Source organism: Lissotriton vulgaris, chromosome 4_1, assembly GCF_964263255.1.
Source record: "Lissotriton vulgaris chromosome 4_1, aLisVul1.2, whole genome shotgun sequence".
Taxonomy (NCBI): domain Eukaryota; kingdom Metazoa; phylum Chordata; class Amphibia; order Caudata; family Salamandridae; genus Lissotriton; species Lissotriton vulgaris.
Window position 1 is genome coordinate 18,224,513 of NC_141691.1, and position 23,491 is coordinate 18,248,003.

General features: G+C 42.2%; 1 protein-coding gene across 2 annotated transcripts in view; it reads right to left on the minus strand.

The window, feature by feature from the left end:
* The window catches only part of LOC147718243 (nicotinamide N-methyltransferase-like), a 250,108-nt gene that overhangs the window by 43,779 nt on the left and 182,838 nt on the right, over nucleotides 1-23,491 (minus strand). The window contains exon 2 of one of the 2 annotated variants that reach the window (XM_086918245.1): nucleotides 13,444-13,567. In XM_086918245.1, coding sequence (XP_086774371.1) covers nucleotides 13,444-13,567 — 124 coding nt within the window. Of the gene's footprint in view, nucleotides 1-13,443; nucleotides 13,652-23,491 lie in introns of both variants that reach the window. The other variant, XM_086918244.1, reaches the window with a different exon arrangement.

Genomic DNA, 23,491 nt, shown 5'->3' on the forward strand with positions numbered 1-23,491 from the left:
CCATAGAAGCTCCTCTGTACATACTCACTTACCCATGCAGAAGTAACACACTCACTCACTCAAACACTTGCACACCAACTTACTCACACATTCAGTCACTCACTCACTCACTCAAACACTAGCACACCTACTTACTCACACATTCACTCACTCACTCACTCACTAACAAAGAAACTCATGTTCTTTGTTACTAATGTTCTTTCTTATACTTTCTTATACATACACATCAATACAGTTTATCTTTTTTGTAAACCATGTAAGATGGTTCTAACGATAACCTTTGTTTTCTTGTCATTGTTCATTTAAAAAATCAAAGCTGAGGATATAAGTGTTACTCAGCAAAAAAAAAAATAACACGTATGACATTGTTTTGCCTCTATAACTGCAGCAATCAATTGTCCACTACAACGCAGACGTTTTTGCAGTAATAACAAAATGTCCTGATTCTTTGGAGCTCCTGGGACTTCTTAGGGGATGTTGCTAGACCTCAGTAGTCTAGGGTCCCCTGGTGCAATGGATGTTGTTAGAGTAGGTCCATTGCTGCACGTATGATGTCATGTATAAGTTAGCATTCACTGTGCCATTTGCTTTTGTCTTCCATTTTGTGTGTTGATCAAAACTAATCCTTCTTATATTCCGAGAAATGCCCTTTAATAAGTTTTGTTTCTTCCATAATGAACAGTTAGTACCAGCACATAGCTTTCTTGCAAGATAGAGGCCCTCCCCCACCTATCCAGTACTTTGATCATAGCACAGGGTGAAACAGCCTTGGACTGGGCTGGGTTGTGCAAGATACAGGAGCAAAAACATTTATTTATCTGTCTTTCACTGTTTAGCTACACTAGCCTGGAGAATTCCACTGTGGGCATGTCTTTGACTAACAATTTAATGTATAATGTATCCATGCTTGTGATTGTTAAGTTCCCTCTGTAGCACTCTTTCGAGACTGGACAGATGTGACCCCGCTCTGAGCGGACATGAATAAACAGTTATTGGTATATATATTCTCCACTGTCTCTACGAGTCTACATTTGGTAAGGAAGAATGAGAGGTGGTCATGAGTAACCCGAGTGACCCTTTCGGGCCACTTCCTTCAGTGTCACTCCTGACGTTGATGCATCTGCTACACTGCACTCCCTCTGGGCTTTTGCCAAGTGGTTGGAGGGGTACATCTTCAGGGGGATCCACATACTTGTTGGGCCTCATGAATATTTAGTTGAAATACCCCTGGAGAGGGTCTTGTCACACAAAGAACAATTCACATCTCATTCTCCCAGAGGGGATGGCAAAATATTCCCACTAGATTGATTGGCACTTCTGCTGGTGTTTCTCCTCTAAAGAACTGTCTTCATCAGGGAGTGGCTGCTGATCTTCACCTGCAGGATAATGGACTTGTGTGGAGGGTGTGGCACCGTGCTAAGGATAAGAAAGGGATACACACATGGGTCCCAGTCAGAAGCCCAAGTGTGAGGTGGGTGGTAAGCAGGCTATTACGTGAATGTGCACAATGTAAGGATTCACGTGTGTGGAAGATGGCACAATCAAAGCGCTATAAAGACGGGTCGAGTTCTGATTCTGAGCTGGGACCGATGTGAGTATCCCTTTCTTATCCTAAGCACTGTGCCACACCCTCCACAGGAGCCGGTCCATTACCCTTCAGGTGTTCTTACGATGATAGGTCCTGAAGAGACCCTACATTGCACAGAGGGTTGAAACGCCGTCGACAATCTTTCTTGCATGTTATGCCACAACTTTTTGCTGAATGGCTGATGTACTTTGACTGAGTGTGCCCTGGGTTCCTGCCAACCAGGTACACAGGGCCTGAGCTCCTTCCCTAAAACTTTGTTGAAATCTTAACCCAATTGTCATCTCTGGCCACAGGTCGGCCCCTGGTAACAGGTACCCTAGGTGCCCAGGGCACTGTGACCAGTGAAGAACGCTAAGGGCTGCAGCACTTATTGTGCCACCTTTAGGGGACCTGTACCTTGAGACCCACACACTGCCTTGGCAGGCTGAGCGACTTAGTGCAGAACTAAACAGAGAGTCGACATGGCACACATTCCTGTGTGCCAGGGCCACAAATCCACTGCTCTGGCATACCTCAGTCACCCCTCTCACTGGGTGCATTATGCCAGTGGTGTGGGCACAGGTGCATGGACCCTGTGCCCCTACAATACCCATGGGCATTCCTGGGCACTGTAAGTGTAGTGATGCCATTAAGAGTATATGGTGCTGGGAGGTTGTCATTACAAACTCCACAGCATTGATATCAAACTTCTCAGCACATTACACCCACACTGATGCCAGTGTTGGATTTAATGTAAAATGCACTACAGAGGGCATCTTAGAGATGCCCCTGAAACCTAACCTACAATCCACATCTGGGCTGAGAGGCTGCCTAGGCTGCCACACAGCAGACATGTTGCTGGACTCCTGGGTAGAGAGCCATTCACTCTCCTGGGCCTGCAACAATGCCCACCCTGGGCAAGATGCTAGTTCTCCTCCCCCAGGATGGGCAGGGTAATCTTTAAAGGCATGCCTACTTTTTGATCTTCTCCAGGCCACTTGCTGGACTGGCCCCCACTGGTTCTGACCCCCACTCAGGCAGGAAGACTGGTGGGAAACCCTACGTGAGGAAAGGGGGTGTGCCAGCCTGAGTCAACTCCACCCCTCAGGTGGGAGAGGCAAGGTGAAGCACAACTCTGGGCTCTGGCCATCTCGAGGATGGGGAGCCCTTCCCAATCATAGATAGACTCCTACCTCAATCCCGCAGGATATGAGCAGGATAGGGGGTGCACTCACCCCAGGACAGTAACCCATTGGTCCCTGTCCTTACCTTACCTGTAACGCCCCTAAATTTAGTATTTAGGGGCACTCTGAACCTTCCTTCCTCAGATCCTGATTTGAAAACAAGAAAGAATATCAAGAAGAAAAAGACCTGCTGTGCAGCTGCTAACAAGAGGCTCACACCAACTGACTTGACCCCAATCTTTCAGGCTTGTTGATCCTTGAACCTGCTCCTGCTAAATCCTGGTGCCTCCTGCATCCAGCAACCTTGAAAACCCCAGAGGACCTGTCTGCCTTGAACCTCTTAAAGACTGAGATTCACATGAGCAGTGGTTCTGGTCAAAAAGCAATACCCCTTGTGCCAGAAAGGAACCGCAAATCCATCACACTCTGCACCCGCCGAGCCCAGCCTGTGCCTGAGTGGACAAAGACTCTAAGGATGTCCACCCGGTTATTCTTACCTGGAATCCAGTGCCCAAGGACCCTCCTCAATGACCCTGACTACACCTGCAGCCTCACAGCATGGGACCCCTCCAACCGTGATCATCAGAGGGTAAGATTTCCCAACATTAAAAGACACCCATGCACCCAGCGCCCCACAGCCTACTGTGCCCAACTCCTGGGTGCCTACCTATCCTCCACGATTCCAACTTACCCCTCAAAGTATTGGTTGCCCCTGAAGAGTCTCCGTCCCCGAGCCTGTACCCTTTGTTCACCTTCCAAGATCTCTATTGAATAACATTGAGATCCTGATGGCTCAAAAGCACCCTGCACCCAGCTGCCAGAGTGCCCCTGGCAGTGCAACCTTGGTCCTAACCTACTTCCCCATTTGCCCTGAGCAAGTGCCCAGGATCCCAGCTCCCACAGCCGGGTGGTCTGCGTGCCAGCAACCACCAATCAAAGGCCCCCTGCTTCTGATTGGATAACAATGGGGATAACTACTTCTGCACTCGGCTGCCCCTGTGCTGCTGAGGGTCTACCAACTGTACCTACCTGACTCTGGGACACCCCTGAGTATATGCCCAGAACCTTAACTCTGCCAGCCGAGTACTTATCCAAAAGCTGATAACTCACTTTTCTTCCACAGGGTAACATTGCCTGGTTTCTCTTGGAAATTCTTCTAAGTGTGGAGTTTTGGAACTTTAAAATATTCACCTAAAATCAGCTGAACAACAAATTCCAAATCACTCCCCTGTTATCAGGAGAGAAGCTAGTGCTGCACTTTTAGTCGATTTTCACAAACTACAAATATTCCTTAAAAATTGCCTGTATGACTTAAACGCATTCTTTAAACTGTTTACAGGAGATGCACCAGTGCTGGATCCAGGATACAAAACTGAGTAAGAAAAAGTAACAATAGCACTACTTACCTGCTAAGTGAATTTCCTTCCATAGGTCAACATTGGTGACTCTATGTGAAAAAGGTTTGAAGTGTAAACTTTTAAAATACAATAATATTCCTTAAAAATCACAACTGTAACCAAAACGCTTTTACTTAACTGTTTACAGGAAATGTCCCAGGACTGAATCTAGGATCCAGTCCTGTGGTTATAAAAGTAATCTACAAAATAACTAATTGCATTTAACTAGATATCCCCATTTAGCTCAATGTTGCATTATGTTTGAAATGGTCTTGCCTATTGCAACAACTGTAACTATTGTAATCAAAAAGCATATTGCCTATTTGAAAAGTATTTAACTAAAGTAACTGATTCAGAGAAAGTATATTTTGGTACATTGTTGGTTCTAAAAATAAAACAACTATATATTTTGATACAAAACAATTGGCCTAGAGTTCAGTTCTTGAGTGTCTGAGACCATTTGCTGACTAAGTGTGTACAAGAAATGCTTTACACTGTCCTCTGATGCTGGCTACTGCTCGACAAAGCTACCACTTAACAGAGCAAGGGTATTTCTAACTTTAGCCTCTGCCAAGCCTCTGGGGACTGTGTGTGCACACTGTACCTTACTTTGGTCCAGTATATACAGAGCCACTTTCTTACAGTCACTTACCCGTAGAGCCATTCACACGAACACTCAGTCACCGTTACTGTCCCTCACACACAAACTTACCCAACCGTATAGCTACTCACACAGCTACTCAGTCACCAATATAGCAACTTACACACACACACTCGCCCATCCATAAAGCCACTCACAGCAAGAACCCTGGACATCTCACCACCAAACAATATACCACCAAGGAACTCCTGGACCCCCAGATGCCAAAAGAACAGCTGCGTCTCTTCTTCCCGAAGATCCACCAAAGGACCCCCACCTGCTGACACTGCCTCTTCTCTTGTAACACAACCTACAAAAGACACTGCATCATCCCTGCCCACAAAGCCAAAAACACCACGCAACCATTCAGTTGTATCCTGCTCAAGGCCAGCTCACTCTGCAAATGCACCACGGAAATCTGGGGCACCAGCTCCAACCTCTCCACGGATATTTCCTTCATCACCAAAATGGGGCTCAACCCCTCCTTGAACCACAACATCACCAGCCGCCAATCCTGAAGGATACAAGCTGATACATCATGAAAGTGTCAACAAACAAGGTGGATTCATCACCATCACTTTCAAGAAAACCATCAGATGCACCATCACCAATGACCACACACCTCTCATGGAACACCTTAACTTCCTACTACAAACCAATACAAATACCGCAAATTAGAGGCACCAGCAACTACAGACCCCTGGTACCCCAGGCAACTTTCTGCGACATCATCCCCATCCTCATCGAACCCCTAACAATCAACTCTCACCACTGTGTCCTGCTTGGAGACCTCCACCTCAATGACACCAACTCCATTTCCTTCCTGGAGAACCTCAGCCTCACCCAACTGGTCAACAAACCCATGCATAAATCCAGACACACCCTTGACCCTATCTTCACCTCCAGTGACAGAATCAAATTCAGCCATACCATACAATTCACCTGGATTAACCAGCTCCAAGAACTCTATCCCCAGGTGCCATATCTCCTTCCACCACAGCACATCAATAAACTTAGTTGTCACAGGCCCTCCTCACCTCCAAACCTGAGGCCTCAAAAGACCTCAATCAGGCTGTCTAAACTTCCCTGCCTGGAACACCAACAGGGCCGAGAGAGTTGCCCCACTGAAACCTACAAATTCTACCAAAAAGATCCATAAACATGACAACTGGTATACACCAGAACTCAGGACCACCAAGGGCAACTGCCACACACTGGAGAAATTATGTTGTGCCACAAAGGACCCTCAGCTAGAGCAGTTCACAAAGCAGTCCTCAGGATCTATCACTGGCATATCAAAGAAGGCAAAAAAGCAGCCATCACCACCTTCATCGACTCTGCAGCCAACCACACAATGTAACTCTTCAAAACTGTCAAAGGAATCTCCAACCTGACACCATCCACCTCTCCCAAGATCTCTGTGACACCATTTCAGACTTCTTCCACAACAAGATCACCAACATCTACAACAGCTTCCACACCACCCTTGATTCCAGCAACCTTAGGTAGCCAGCAAACCCAAGCCAAACCATCACCACCTGGTCACCACTCACTGCCTTAACCACCTCAGCCATCATGCCTTCTCTCCACTCTAGGGATACCACCAACCGCTGCCACACCACTTCTACAACCATGCAGTAAACCCATTCAGCAGGCAACTCAGCACCATCCTCTAAACCTCCATCTCCACAGCAACCTTCCTGGACAGATGGAAACATACAAAAGTCAAACCCCTCCTAAAGAAAGGGTCTGCTGTCCCCAAACACTCACAAAATGCTGTCCAATCTTCCTGCTCACCTACCCAGACAAAGTTCTAGTGAAAGCCATCAACAAGCAGCTCAACAAATTCTTGGAACAAAACCACCTACTGAACGCCTATCAATCAGTATTCTGGGCGAACCACAGCACTGAGACCTCTCTGATTGGCTCAAAGATAATATCAAAACACTCCTCGACCATGGAGACACTATGGCACTGATCCTCCTTGATCGTTTTGGGGTGTTTGACTCAGTCTCCCACAACACCCTCATCAACAGACTCCGCAACATAGGCATGCTATCAAGTAGGTTACCTCCTTCCTGGCAGGATACACACAAAGCATCCTACTGCCTTCCTTCACCTCTGCACCCAAATACATCATATGTGTCGTACCACAAGGATCATCACCCAGCCCCACCCTGTTCAACCTGTACATGACCCCTCTCACAGACATCACCAGATCTCATGGACTTAACATAATCTCCTACAGAGATGACTCCCATCTGATCCTCTCATTCACTGAGGACCCTTCCAATGCCAAAACCAACATCTGCAACGCAATCACCAACATTGCGAAATGGATGAGAGACAACTGTCTTTAGCTCAAATCTGACACAACCGAAGTACCGATATTAGGAAATAACATCTCCACCAGGGACCACAGGTAGTGGCCTGCAGAACTCAGACCCACTACAACACCAAACAACCACGCACACAACCTCAGCATCAGCCTCGTAGCCAACGGACCATGAAAAGACCAGTGAATGCAGTCACCACCTTCCTGCTTCCACGCACTCTGCATGCACCACAGAATCTTCAGATGGAGTCCAACCAACACCAGAAAGACTGTCACTCAGGCCTCACCAGCAACCTCCACTACGGCAACACCCTCTACACTAGCATCTCCACCCAGCTCCTCAGAGGAATCATCCTGGACATCCCCAAAAGAACCCACATTACTCCCCACCTGAGAGACCTCCACTAGCTCCCCATCTAGAAATGATGCCAGTTCAAGTTCTTCATGCATGCCTATAAAGCCTTCCACAACCTAGGACCTGTCTACCTCAACTATTGACTGAGCTTCCACCAACCCCTAGACACCTGTGCTCTACTTCACTGGTACTCACACCCCCCACATCCATCCCAGCCACAGTAGTGGCCACTTTCTCTCCTGGAACCACCTTCCTTTCAATCTGCTTACAGTCCCCTCGCTGGCAGTCTTCATAAAGAAAGCGCTACAATCTGTCTTGCTCTCCAACCCTGGTGGAAACCCACTAATTTTCTTATGAGGGGGGATTTTACTCACTCCTTATTGCTGGCCTGAGTCTGTATACTCCATGTCCTCCCATGTAAGGGTTACACAAAACATGGGAATGGACCTTCATGCAAATCTCTCAACAACTTACAAGAAGCACGGGGGCAGCAATGATATTTTATTCAACTCAGGACCTTAGGCAACATCTCCCGTACATTGATAGAAGCCGGCATAACCCTTGGTAAATCTTTGATTTCAGTTTAGGCTGAATTATGCAAGTGACGTTAACTTGGCTAATCGCTGGCATCCTTAAGTTTCAGGCGTTTTAATGAACAACATATATTTTCACCATCAATAAGATTTCTTCATTGTCTGCCGTCTGCTTCAGAGTATATTTTAAAGTCCATACATTTGTCTACCACATTTCACATCAATGCAGTTCCTGACATCCAAGTCTGTACCCTATACTCTTAAAAGGTACTTGTGCTCAGCCAACCTGTTCTTGCTTACTTGCCTTGAGCATAAAACAGATACTTATGGATGCCAATCTTTTTCTATTTCTGCAGAAAAAATGTGGGATTCTCTCCTATTGACCCTCAGTGCAGAACCTCACTTAGCCATCTTTAGGAAAGCAATTCAAACTTTGCCCTGATTTAGATTCCAATGGACAGTCCATTTTCCTGCCAGGGTGACGGAGTAAGCTACCCCTTTGCCTTAGTGGAGGTACCATCCTCCAGATTCATAAATGCCCACCAAGCAGGTGCTAATTTATAAAGCGTTGGCAGTAACCACCTTCACAGCAGTTTCTGACAATGTATTTTTATATTTGGTGCAGTGTTCTGACACCAAAGAGTTGTATTCTCCATTTAATAAACAAATCCTACTGTGGGAATACAAAAAAAGATAATGCCCTCCCTTGCCACCTGAGTCATTTCCCATGTGGAAGGGATCATTATTTATTTTTTTACGGTCCATTACCACCACGGTGTGCCTGAAAGTGACCGCCAGTATAAAACAGCCATATGTCCACCCATCCTAATTGGGTAGATGTAGCCAATTCTCCACCAGCACGTATGCCTTTGGGCCATTGGAGAAGTTTGTTCATGATGATGTACTCACTGCTGTGGCAAAACATAATGTCTGCTCGCATTTAACTCAAGTGGGTCGATCAGTATGTTGACGGGGGGAACTCTGTCACCAACATACGAATCAGGCCCCTGCCTTTGTAATCAGTTATTCTTCTATATCTACCCCTGACTTGTTATGTATCGTTGTTATCAATGTGTTAGGGCAATCTAAAAATAACATAACATGATACTATATCACGTGATATGTTAATGCAATATCAAGCCCAAGTTATCCAAATTTCTATATTTATTGTTAAGAATACGATACCGTTGCTGGCTTCATTCACTCGAAAATGGAGCAAGGAAAGGACGCTAACAAAATGTTATCCACATTATGAAACAACTGAAGAAACTGAGGTCCTCCTTGTATTCTTTTGTCCAGCATATTGCTTGTAGAAGAAATGTGAGTTTCTAAAATTATAGGGTGCTTTTTAGGTTGAGCCTAGAGTCAGCGCAAGTGCTGCTCTCGTGAAGATCTGCTGTAGTTTAGTAGGCGATGGAAGCCCTGCCTACTCCTTCACCCATATTTTAATTAGCTTATGTCTTTGTCCTTCGTAAATGCTGACTTCTGATTCATTTATAAGTGTGTTAGTCCATCCTTATCGCTACTGACCCCTTTACTTGCTTGTTACCCAGTATGTGAACTTTTTCTTTATTGAGCCTGGAGACTGGCGGCTGCATGTTTGCTAAGAACACAGCTGGGTTTTGCATGGTGTGGTTAAGGTGAGTTGCAGGACAGCCTCAGCAGTGCACCCCAGGACGGCGGAGAGGCTGGCTCCTGTTCCTGCTTTAGGAAGGGCCCGCCGCCCAGGAGAGCGCCCTTCCGCCTTCACCGGGGAGTATATGCTGAACCAGCAGAGAAGCTGGAGGCCATCATCAGGGACCCCAAGGCCCCCATCAATGTGGAGAACCTTCTGGTAAGTGCGGCACCCTAGTGCAAATATTTTCTTTTTGTAGTAGTAAGAACCAAAAGGAGCGCGACTCCTATGTCCATGTAGTTAGCCACATGGGTGGGGTTGCAAAGGTCTACACTACCACCTTCTACTGTGATCTCATCTTTTCAGTGGTGAGATTAAGCCACCAAGGAGAAGGAGTAGCTGACGTGCATCCTGTAATCACCAGGAAACTGTTCAGGTTTCCATCTGGGATGAGCAGCAATATCACTCTTCAGAAATGGGGCAAAGGTTTTCAGAACTATAGACACACTTAAGTAAGGATTTTGTCTTAAGTTTGTCTTAAGTTTGTCTTAAGTCTTGAAGAACCGGGTTTTAGAACCCAGCGGCGCCAGGGGCACGCCCAATGTCTTCGGGTTCACCTGTCTTAGAATACAGAGACACAGGATACTTCTCGGGAACGTCAAAGATCAAATGTATTGGTTGCAACCAGGAACAGAAGTCTACGAAGCACGACACAGGTGGTTCGCTAGAGACTTCGCAATTTCGTATTGCAAGATATCTTCTTTTATGCCAAAAATCACATTCCTGACTAGCATCAATTATTTACAAACTATCCAATCACCAAGTGACATTTCAGAAGGTATCGCATAACGACAAACGCACTTTTCAGTTGTCCAGACCATCATCAATTACACAGCAAACCCAACATTCTTGCTCGGACAGGCCGGACGAACCCAAACCATAAATAGGCCATAAAAGAAGGAAGAGAAACAGATGAGAAGCAAGACAGAAGGGTGTGTGCATGTACCATAAACTCACCAATGTCCTGCTCTTTGATCTCTATCTTGACCAGCTGCCGAACAAGGAACTGGCTCAACAAGGTTAGCTTCGGGCAATGGAGTCAGTTCGCTGAGATCACACAGAAGTCAGCTAAAGGTGTACGTGTCCCAAAGACTCGCTCGGCCGTAGTCATCGGCCTATGTGAGGGCAACCACAAAATGGCTGCCGTACACAAAATGGAACCCAAAGGTTCAGAACGAAATCCCTGAATACACAGTGAATACATCAATCAAACATGACGAAAACACTCGTACATACCGCACTCGTCATTTGCGGTTCGCTGATACCAAAATTGTCACGATACGACAACCTTTATTAAACAGGTTCAGAATCACGGAACCTCAGTCTGTCTTAAGTTTGTCTTAAGTTTGTCTTAAGTCTGTCTTAAGTCTGTCTTAAGTCTGTCTTAAGTCAAACTTAAGACACAATCTTAACTTTACTACTACTAAATGCCTTCTGTGAATACCAAAAGTAGTAAGTTTAGGATTTTGTGTTAAGTTAGTTCTGTGAATCGGCCCCCCTCTCTCTACACCCTCTCTCTGTCCCTCTCTGACCATAAAAGTACAGTAAACACATACCAAATTGTTAAAATTATTTTTTAGACATAATTCATTTTAATGGAATAATTAAAAGTTTAAAAACACATTTCATCCATCGCAATTTAAAAACAAAACAATACAACCAGTAGAGGCAAAATGATTCAGCACTAAAAATATGACTTACTTCACACTAAGATTTTAGCACACTCAGCTGTAGTTTTGAGTGAACTAATTGCACAAGGTGAATACAATTACAACAATCATTTGCAATTCAGGTCTTGCAATTACACAAGTTTGAGCTATTGGCTTTGTAAACAACAGAGCTTTATTTTTTTATTTTCAAAACATAAATAAAAGGCATTGTCATTTAAAATGCCAATAGCTTAAACTTGTGTAAATGTGATACCTATTGAATTGCAAATGCTTATTGTAAATCTATATATCTGGTATTCTAGTCTTGACAGTCTCTCTCTTCTAGCAAGTGCAATGTTTAATAAGACATTATATCGATTGACATTGGATACCAAGGGCCTGATTTAGAGTCTGTTAGATTGAATACTCTGCCGGCCGTATTACAAGTGACACAGGATGTACTGCCATCATGATATGGCGAACGGGATTCTCTGTCATACTTGTGAAAGAATATCCATCCGCCAAAGTCTAAATCAGCCTCTAAATCATAAAATTGTTCCCAAGAACCGACTATATATCCCATACACAAGCCTGACATCCCTTTCTTTACAAATATTTATTTAATTTTATTTAATGTTATTTTCTATGGGGTTTTATTTTAAATCACTATCTCTAGTATTTTCTATGTGATGGTGTTACATTATCAGTGGTTAGCCCTGTGTGGTGCTGGGCTTACACCACCTCTGCTGTGGAGTACATATTGTTTTGGTTACAGTAACTTTAGAAGAGTGGTTTGTGGAAAGTAAAGGTGATACTCTTTTGTAGATGGGTGAACATTCCTATCTAAACCCCTATCTAACCCTCCTTTAACTCTCCATACACCTGAGGTTTCCCTTCCCTTTAGCAGCTAGTATTCACCATTTATGGCAGCTCCTCCTTGTCATTCCCATATTTGCAACTCAAATGTGTGTGGAAACTCCATAGCAGGGGGGAGATCTCTCCACACACAAAGATACTACAGAAGCATTTGTGAATATGCATCTGATGTTTTACTTAGATTTGGTATCTTATAAATCCACCTTTAATTTGATATGGCTGCTATTGTACAATGATAAAATAGGCGAAACATGTCCTTAGTTGTTCCATTTTGTAATATTCTATTACTATTTTAAATGCTAAAAGGTTGACATTTAATGTTGTATATAATAAGCTAAGGGCATGGTATACAAACAGATCAGTCACAAATAGTGGTCAGGATTTGTGCGCCAAGTTATTTTGAAATATCTGCAATACACCATATGTAATATAGAGCTGCATTGCAAAATTTCAAGTTACATCGGGTGTCAAAGAAGCTGGCGTAATGCATATTAAATAGGTAGGGCACTTTTTGTGACTCCCAGTTACTGGCTCTAAACACGAGCATAAAGGTTTACAGGGAGCAGACCACAAATCTGAATTCCAAAATGGATTTTCATTTTCAAAGCAGTCCATGTTCCTTCCCGGAATCTGTTCTACTGCTACAAACAAAATCCCATTTTGGAAAATCATTTACACCACAACACTATTTCTAAAGGGAAAACTGTCCAATGGAACAGCATTCCTCTTCTCAATGTGTTATCACCTCCTTCCAGGATTGAGTAACTTTTAAACATTTCATTATCACAATTGCATTTACAAACCAGTGATACATCTCAATGCTAATCGTAAACATGGCTTCTATTTGTGATTTAGAATGAGTTAGTACACCTTTTTGCTAAACAAAAAGTCTTTTAGCAAATCACAAAGTGTGTTTAGTACATAGCAAACCACCAGTTTTATGACAAGAAAATTATTTTGTGCATCATTTGATGTGATGCATTTCAAGAAATTGTGAGTGACAGTGTTTTCATGTTTGCTCACATACAGGTTCAAAGATGGAAAAAAGTTTGACAAACACCCCACAAATCTCTAATACCAACAATGAAAAAGTGGCATGAAGCTGCTGCTCACCTCTGGAAACTTTGAAATTGCTTTCATGAAACTAAACCTGCCGCTCTCGGCACAACAAATGATGGCAAGTTAAGCAAAGGTAGGCATGTGTAATACATCATCAGGTGCAGAATCCATACCTGTTTCCCTGAAGCTCACAAACCGCCTTTGCTACATGACTCCAGTCCAGAGCTCCAGGTTCATTTCTCCACCACTTCTCAATCACTGCAACACACTGATCAGTGGAGGCGCCAAGAACGATGTCTGAAAAATAGTCACAGGCTGGAATAACCCATTGTAAGTAAGGACTACTAGAAAGATTGATCAGCAGCTCCCCTTTCACACCACCTGGTAAAAAAAAGGTACAGAAATGGATTGATGATTACATATTTTGAAGTAAATAAATTACATTAAATTAACCTCGGGTCACCCCGTGGTAGTTTGGCACAGAGCAGTCCGGCTTAACTTCAGAGGCAATGTGTAAAGTTTTATTGCAACACTTCTAACAGTGAAAAAGGGAAAAACACACAAAAAAGATAGCACACCTGGTTAGAAAAATATAGTTGAATTTAATGAACAAAACAAGACCAAAACTACAGAATACAATAAGTAAAAATTGAGTTCTGAATTTTTAAAGCATAAACTGAAATGTAGTACTTAAAAGCATAAAGTGCCAACTGGGGCTAGCTGGTCATGCTTGGCCAGGGCACATCCTTAAAGTTCAGGCCAACCACTGTCATGCGTGGGTCCGATATAGGACTAGGCTAGTCCTGCAGCAAATTACCTTAGCTGTGTCATCAATGGAGCCAAGATGCAAGAATCAAAGGGGCGATGTGTTATCGTCCACCCACAGTATGAAGGTGATCCTAAAGCTTTGAGCCACGCAAAGTAGAAGATGCACACAAAATGGAGTATCTGTGCAGAGCAGTCAGTGATGCATTGCCCTCAATCCTCTCAATGGTGGTGATACTTCTGATGTTAAAGAGATGAACTAGTTACGAGCTGCGGAGTTGACAGCGATGCATGGTTTCTGCTGGAGCAGCACTTCAGACCGACTTCCAAGAGTCCAGGACTGGGTTGGACACCACTCACCAAAAGACTTTGATGTTCCTGAACGAGGAGGCAAGCCTGCAAGCTCTAGGAGCCACTTGGGTTCTGGATGCAAAAGAAGTGGGTCCAATCCTTCTCACCCTGGCAAGGAAGATGGCAGGCAACAGGTCAGCACAGCAGAGTGGCAGTCCGTCAGCAGCACATCAGTTCTTCTAACCTGGCAGAGTATCCACAGATCCCATAGTGTACTTAGTTGGGAGGGTCAAAAGTCCAGTCCTTATTCCCACTGGTGCCTGTGAAGTGTGGGAGACTTCAAAGAGGGGCTTTGAAGTGCTCAGAAGAAGTCCCTTATCATCATGTTTCCAGACTCAGTACAGTGGGTAAAGCAGATTATGCAAGTTTAAATATGAGGCTATGAGCAGTCCTTTCTACCCATCCTGCTAATGAGGGCTCATCAGGATTCAGATGGTCCTTCAAATCACACCTAAACTCCCTTTGTGTGTGGTTGTCTAGAGGGAATGCACAAAGCCCAGCTGTCATTCATCCCAGACGTGTTTTGGAGAAAACGCACCCGCACCACAGGGAAATTGCATCTCACATTTTGGATCACAAGGGATCACTTGAACCACCAAACCAGACAAATTGTGATAGACCAGACAGCTAGCAAAATACCAGAGTATCCCACCACAGGAGCATCACTGAAGGGGGACAAGGTCACACCACTGCCGGATACAGTTAACACACATGAGCACAAATCCAGGGCCTCAACCATTCACCTGATAAGGCAGCACATTGCAAAATGAAGACAAGAAGGGGCCCCAGGGCCAAATTGCATTCCTCTAGCAGTCTTAAAGGGTAGAAGACTGTCCAGGAATTTTGGACCCACTTTTTCTTGAAATCAGATTCCTTGGTATAATCCCAGCTTCATGGAAAGGCTCAACAATCTCCCCAATCCAAACATGTGGACACAGTTTGCTACTGCTTGGTCCCCCTGATCGACAAGGAGGTAAATATTTAGCAGCAAGAGTGCTAGTAGATCTCACATCTTGGGCAGAGTAGAACGCAATCATTTCACTCAACCAGACAGGTTTCTGTAAAACTTCAGGCATGACATTAAACATCTTGACTATTTCACTACTCACAGACATGGCAAAGGCCTCCAATCTGCTATTATACCTGAGCTTCATCGACTATAGCACAGCCTTTGACCATGTAGATAGGGCAAGGCTGTGGAGGAAGCTGGCTCACTGGAATGTTCCCCATGCTCTACTAAACATGCTGATACTTCTCCACATGTACACATGGATACAGGTGAAACTAAAAGCAGGTATACACCTTTCCAGGTGAGTACCTAAAATCTAAGGCCAGAAGGAAGGGTGTGTTCTACCTTGTTCAAACTCTTTGTGGCTGACTTGATGCAAGACCTCAACAGAAGCAATTGCCATGCCTGTGAGGAAATACCTTAATCAGATTCCTGATGATGTAGTCCTGGTCACCAACACCCAGGTGGGTCTGCAACATCTCCTCAACACAATGCTTGATTATGCCACAGAGAATGGTCTGAAGGTCAATTTTGAGAAAATACGAACAATGTCTATCAACAACAAGAGAAAAAGCTATGGACCTGGCACCTGAGCAACACACAGATACAGTTGGCAGATGAATATAAGTACATAGGCAATATTATTGATATAGAAGATGTATCTGAAGGGTTTTTAGTAACTTAGGAATTAAAAGTAAACTGCTATATCAACGGTTTGTGTATACTGATTATGAGTGTACAGTGCCACCTGGTAAGGGGATATTTCCCTAAAACCCATACATTTATGTAAGGTAAGCCCTACACAAAGTAAATACAAAGTAAGTCCAGGGCACACTTGAACAACGTGTCAATCAAATGATAGCTTTTAAAATTCCAAAAAGTCTCAATGTTCAATCTTCAGTATATTCATTCTTGTTTTATTATTCAATGAAACACACGAAAACCAGCTGACACGTGTTTCGGTGCCAATGGGAGTTATCCTGCGACCTCCTCAGGTCAGGGAAAGCTACAAATAAAAGTATCAATGTATGAAGACAGTAACAGCGTGTGTGTTTGTGGTAAATTAAGTGTTTAGAGATAAGTGACTTTCACCTTAAAGTGGAAACCCTAATTCGACATTCAGCCAAAAACAACAACAAAGTGAGAATGTGTAAAGGGAAAGCTGTGCATCATGATTTTATGTAAAAAAGGTTCCCTTAGGGCAAGACTGAAGAGCACTAAAATGTAAAGGAAATTAAAGCATTATGTGAATGACAGAAAAACTGTCCTACTCTATTGAAGCGCAAAATACCTTTGGAAAGTGGTGAAAGTCTTGGTACGAAGTGTGGCAGCAAAAAAAATATAACATATATATATATATACATATATATATTGAAGAGAAAAAGAGAAAATAAAGCTGCTTCCAAAGGTTTTCCCTGTTGTGGCCTCTGCTCTCTGTTCAGGAGGGGTTCTGTTCATAAATTCAGCGTTTGGCAGGGACGCTCTACAGAGGCCTCCACTTCCCAAAAAGACTCGGAGAAAAAACTGACACGGCTGTGCCTTCGTCTTACTTTCATGGTAATGGAATTTCCGAGTCTGCCTTGAAGCACGGAACTAAAGAGGGCAGTAGTGCTGAGGTATTCAGACCTCATCCAGGACGGTGCGCAACGGCAAGCTGTCCCCTCTACACATGTCCGGACTGAAAGGTTGAAGTGGCAAACGGGGACCGGAGGAAGCGCACTCCAAAAGAATTTTGTAGAGGGACATTGGTTCTTTTGTGTGGATATTTAGACCGTGCACCTCCGTGCAATACCAAGATTCAAATTGCAAAATAACCCTCACGTCACCTACCTGGTAACAAGATGTTGGATTCTGGGTAATGCAGTCCACAAGGATACCGGAATCACACCAGGTGAGCTGACACACAAAGGGGCGGAGTGAACCTGTGACTATAACTAAGGAGGCAGGACTTACCAGCAGCTTGCCAAGAACCTCCTGCTATTGGGCGCTGAGGAAGGCTGTTTCAGCAGCCGAAATGCATTCGCCATTTGAAGAGAAAAAGAGAAAATAAAGCTGCTTCCAAAGGTTTTCCCTGTTGTGGCCTCTGCTCTCTGTTCAGGAGGGGTTCTGTTCATATATATATATATATATATATTCAATGAAAAAACCATAGGTTATAGACCATATATAGTTAGGAATTCGCATTTACAAAACCTTATTTTACTCGCATAAAACCATTGAAATTCCATATATAGTTAGTTGCGCTAACTATATATCGCGCACCCGCAATCCACTGCTGATGATGTCACATATTACATCATTCATGACATGGTCAGTGACATCACTGATGACATCACTGATGACATCTCAAATGACATCACTGATGACATCACTGATGACATCTCATTTGACATTACTGATCACATCACTGATGATATCATTCATGTGATAATACGATGAACCTCTTCAGACTCTAATATAACCTTAGATACAATCAGTGTAAACAGACACTCACAGACTGTCACTCATCCATGGAGTTACTCACACACCTAGTCAGTCATGCAAAGAATCAATCACACCTCCATTTCCTCAACTATACAGTTATACAAACTTTACTTATTCAAACATATACTAACACATATTTACTCTCTTATACAATCCCTGATACAAGTTCACAATGATCCATACAGCCACTCACACATTCACTGGCTCTTATGCACAGTTATTTATATATGTCAACTCTCACATGTACTGTGTTTTACATATGTACTTACTTTGACATGTAGCACTGAGATATCCATTCACTCACCAATACACTCATGCACACAGTCAACCGCCCATACAGCTGTTACCACATGCACTTTTGAAACCATACCTCTAGTGAATCAACTGCTCACACATCTATGCACAGAGTCATACACCTCCCAGCCACCCACACACACACTCAGTCTCCCATACAAATACTAAGGTAACCAATCAATAACCCATATAGTTACTCATATAGCTACTTATCAACACATGCAACAGTTTACAGAACAACAGACATAATGATGCACAAATTAAGACAGTTTAGTCACTAACCCATGCACTCAGTGAGACACATTTAATCACTCACTCATACAGTCAGTCATGCACCTACTAAATCCTTCATCCAGACACTTATACATCCACTCATTCTTCAATATGTAAGACATATTTTAACTTCACAGAAACATACAGTCACTGGATGTTGTCATCAGTGATGTCATTTGAGATGTCATCAGTGATGTCATCAGTGATGTCACTGACCATGTCATGAATGATGTAATATGTGACATCATCAGCAGTGGATTGCGGGTGCGCGATATATAGTTAGCGCAACTAACTATATATGGAATTTCAATGGTTTTATGCGAGTAAAATAAGGTTTTGTAAATGCGAATTCCTAACTATATATGGTCTATAACCTATGGTTTTTTCATTGAATTTCAATGGTTTTTTAAATGCAAATTTCTAACTATATATGGTCTATAACCTATGGTTTTTTCAGTGAATTTCATTGGTTTTTTAAAAGCTAACATCTGTAGCTGTAAAATGTATTATTCTTTAAATCCCAAAATATATTTAGATGTTTATTGATAATTTTTTTTTTAATATTTTTTTTCTTCGCTTCTAGTTCGCGAACCGGGAAGCTTTCCGTTAGCTCATCTTGATGCCGCGATCTAGTCCGCGAACCGGTCAACGTTACGTTAGCGGAACAGTGACGCGCCGCGGAAGCGCGACGTATCACGTTATCGCGTAATGCGTCTAATGACGCGCCGCGTTAGCGCTCCCGGAAGTGCTCCGGACCGCGAACCGGAAGCGATCTGGGACGCGGCGCGCGCCGCGTAACGTAAGCGGAACAGGTCATGTGACTTGTTTATCAAACTTCTCATTGGTTCATTTCACTTTTGGTTTCCAAATGATGTATGACTAGGTCATGTGACCTAAAAATAACACTTTTCATTGGCTCAGAACTTTTGTTTTCCCCAAATCAAGTAAACCCCTCCTTATTTCCTCACTCTGACTTTCATCTTGGTGAGAGAAAGACCATTTATCTGAAGATCCACAATGGCTTCCATTGTTGCTGCAGCTGGTGCACCCCCACCACCACCTCCACCTCCCCATAAGAAGAGAGGACCACCCAGTCAAATTATGACTAACAGAGAGGAGGAAGATGAGGAAGAAGAAGAAGAGGAGAGAGAGGGACAACAATTTGTTGATGAGTTGCCCCGGGTTTCTAAACGAAAAACCAGTTTCATCTGGCAGTTTTTCACCATCCCTCCTGGAACCAAGAAAGTGAATGCAAAATATGCCACCTGCCTCATCTGTGACCACAGATTGTCGAGAGGCACAGAAAAGAAGTACAGTATGGGGAACTATACAATGCACCGTCACATGAGCAGGTGGCATCCCTTGAACTACAGCCGGGCTGAGTTGAGGGATCTTGAAGACAATCCGACGGCAACTCCTGTGGCAAGATCTACATCCACATTGTCTTTGACGGGAAGAGAGGCACAAGAGACTGTGCCAAACATCCAACGTAACTTCCAGCACATGAAGGTGTCTTGTATTTACTGTGGTGCTATGCTGTCATATGGCAACATGAGTGTCAACCTCATGAACATTGCATATGAAAATCATAAGTGCCCTAATGCACCCAAAAAGTAATTTTCTTTTTTTTTGCTCCAGTTGAGCCGTTTTGAAAGCCTGTTTTTTGTTGTCTCCCCTCCTTAAAAAACACAAAAAAAACATAAAACAGTTCTAAAAATACAAAAAAATCAAAAAATGTTCAAAAAATTACAAAAAAAACATAAAACAACAAAAACAAAAAAAAACAGTTCTTTTCAGAACTACCTCCCCTTTCAAACAAAATTGCTAGAATGTTTATCACTCTGGCAAGCTCTATTTCTTTTGGTTCGCTTCAAGTTCGCTGACCGGTTCGCGAACTTTAAGCGAACTAAAAAAAATATTTTTTTAAAAAAAAAGAAGAGTTAGTATAAGGGAAGTAAACAGAGAATAATGTAAAAAGAAAGACAGCTAGAGAGAGTAAATGAGAGATACTGTCAATGACATCATCAGCAGTGCATTGCGGGTAAAAAGAGTGGAAAACATTTACCTTATAATTCTTGTTACCTTTTTTAAATATTTTTTCATACTTTCAATCTGTAAAACAAAGAACAAACATTTCAAAAAATATTAAAACATGTATTTAAAAATTAGAAAAGACAAGGGAAAAGGTTCAAAAACAAACAGTTTTTCAACAACTTTGACATTTACAGAAGTCTCTGCTTCTCTACGTTCCCTACACAATCCTAAAGATATATATTCGAAAGAAACTGTATCTTGATATTGCTGAACTGAGGCCTATTTTGAAACATGATGTTTTTCTTGCACTGCTAATGTCTCACAATAGTGATGCAATAGCAGCGCAAAAAAGATGTAAAGTCATAATAAAATTGTGTCTAACATTGTAAATGATTGTTTTAGGATGCAAATAAGATGTGTGCTTTCAAGAGCTTTCTTTGAGGTGAGGCCTCTTTTTTTTATAAAAAAAAAACACTACCCAGAAGTACAGCACTCTAAGCATTAAAATTGATATTTACAGAACTCACCTTACCCATATGTACCACACATTTCTAAATGTATATCATAAGGACAAAAAGCATAACATTAATTATACATGTTAAATGGTTTATTTTTGCTGTTCTCAGAATGTATCAAATTTCACTTAAATCAGTGACTTGAAGGTATTCATCATGTAACAGCGGGGAAAAAAAAACACAATCAAAATGACTGTGTTTAAAAAACCCATACAACCTAAGAAATCTGATTTCAAAACTTCTTAAAATTAACTTACTTTCAATGACGTCGAAGGATCTCCTATAAACAGCATCCACTCTGTTGTGCTTTAAATATTTTCAGCCCGCCACTTTCTGAAAGAAAACCTCCATCGATACGTGAAATATGTTACATAGAAAAAAAACTTCTCTCATTATATCACATGTTTCCACTAGGCCAAATCATGTTGCCGCGATTCGCAAATCTTGTAATTCTTCCAATCAAATCCCGACATTTTCTATTTTCGCAACTTTCAAAAATAAAATATTTGAGATTATTTTCACAATCCTGGACTACTAATATCTTACTCTTCTTTGTCAGTCATGTTCTCCTTTTCCTATGACACTGATACTGCTTACTATGAAGCAGACTTACTTGCATTAGGTTTATATAGTTGAATTTTTAATCGAGACAGCATTGCAGACTTACATTCCCTCTACTTAAAATTTTGGTTTTAAAAACACCAGGTAAGAATTTTTAAGGTCAAACGGCAATTTTTTTTTGAACGTTACAACAGAATCATTACAGAATGACCAGCCGTTTCCAGACTTTAAGTAAGCTGTATAATGTCCTGATGTTGTTGATGGACCATCGTGATAGATAATTGCTACAGTAACAAAAGTCCTCCCTGATATTGACAGCTGAGAAGCCACAAAATTTTTTATTAAAGTTGACAATTTTGTTCCATCAGGCCTACATCGTTGCATCATTAAAATGACATACTGGCCATATCTACGTATAAATAATGTTGACATCATATCACATTTACATTGGCTACACTCCATGTTGTGATCCGCTGCATTTACTAGCTTATTAAAGGAGACTGATTTACTGTCTGGCAAAGTTAAATATATAAATCTTTCTGAGTCTACACTAGTAGTACTTGATACCATACAGTTCTCGCAGTCATGCTGCCATTGATAAGAAAGCCCAAACAGGTGATCTACATCTACACCCTCAACTTGCAATATATCAAGCATATACATTAAAAACTCCTGACAATCTTGCTGATTATTTTCAGAGAAGTCTGTTTGACCTGAACATTCATCTAACAGATAACGAACTTCAGACACACTTTCTACTTTTGTTCGATCACTGCTACATTTCTCGAAAACAGAATTCAACAAACAGCATAAAATTTGTTCAGAATTCAACAGAATCTGTTCTTTTAAACTCTCTAGTGAAAAGAGAACATTAACCACTACATTTGCATAGCAGTTGACACCAGAACTGTTTTCAAATTGAAAACCGACAACATCTTCAACAGAATCCACTTTCTTTCTGCTAACAATTTTCGGTTCATTGACTTTTAGTCTTTTTGCAACAACCTCCCTACTATTACTGCTATTTCTACGTTTGCGGCCTACCACACGTTTCTCAAACAAAGGATATTGAGGCAAATGTGGCGCATACTCTCTTCTTAACCTATTGTATTCCTTAACACAATCTAGATCCGCACAAATGTTTGTGACATCACAGTCAATCAAGTACAATCCCGATAAAGTTCTAACTCGTGACAATGCCACATATGCCATACCCTCCTTGAACACAGAACTGCCAATATTCACCAATGCACAGTCTACACTTAAACCTTGCGATTTATGGATTGTCACCGCATATGCCAAGCAAACAGGAAACTGTTTACGGCGAACATATAAATCTTTAACAAGCAAAAACCTAGCAGAACAACGACCAATTTGCTGTACTTCCTCAATGCCATCAAATTTAATTTTTAAAAATTCTATTCCATCTCTATTTCTGTATTTCTCAAAATCAACAACATTACCCATTGATCCATTTACCAGACCTCTTTCTACATGTAAATTCCTTCTCAAAATAATTCGGCAATTTAAACACACATTCAAAGTCTTTTCAAAACCCGCTGTTTTAGATATAGTCTTCTCTAATGAATCCAATTTTGATTTCAAATTGTCTGACAAAATAATTGTTGATCCCATATGCTCTAATTTGTCGATAGCTTCAAGTTTCACAATCTCTTGCTTTTCTAAATTCAACATTTTGTTGTTGAAGATGGCACATTCTGCAAGAGTTGGCATGAGACATATCCCGGATTTCTTCTCAGTAATTTTCTGAAAAATATTCTCAGGCACAATATCTTGTTTGGGATACAAATTTGACAGTAACCGTGCATTTAAAGCTTCTTTCCCATGCTCGGTCACTTTTCCAATTCTAATATCTTGTAGAATATTCTTGTAATCTTCATCCTTTGCCTGACGCATATTTTGATGCAGTTCTGC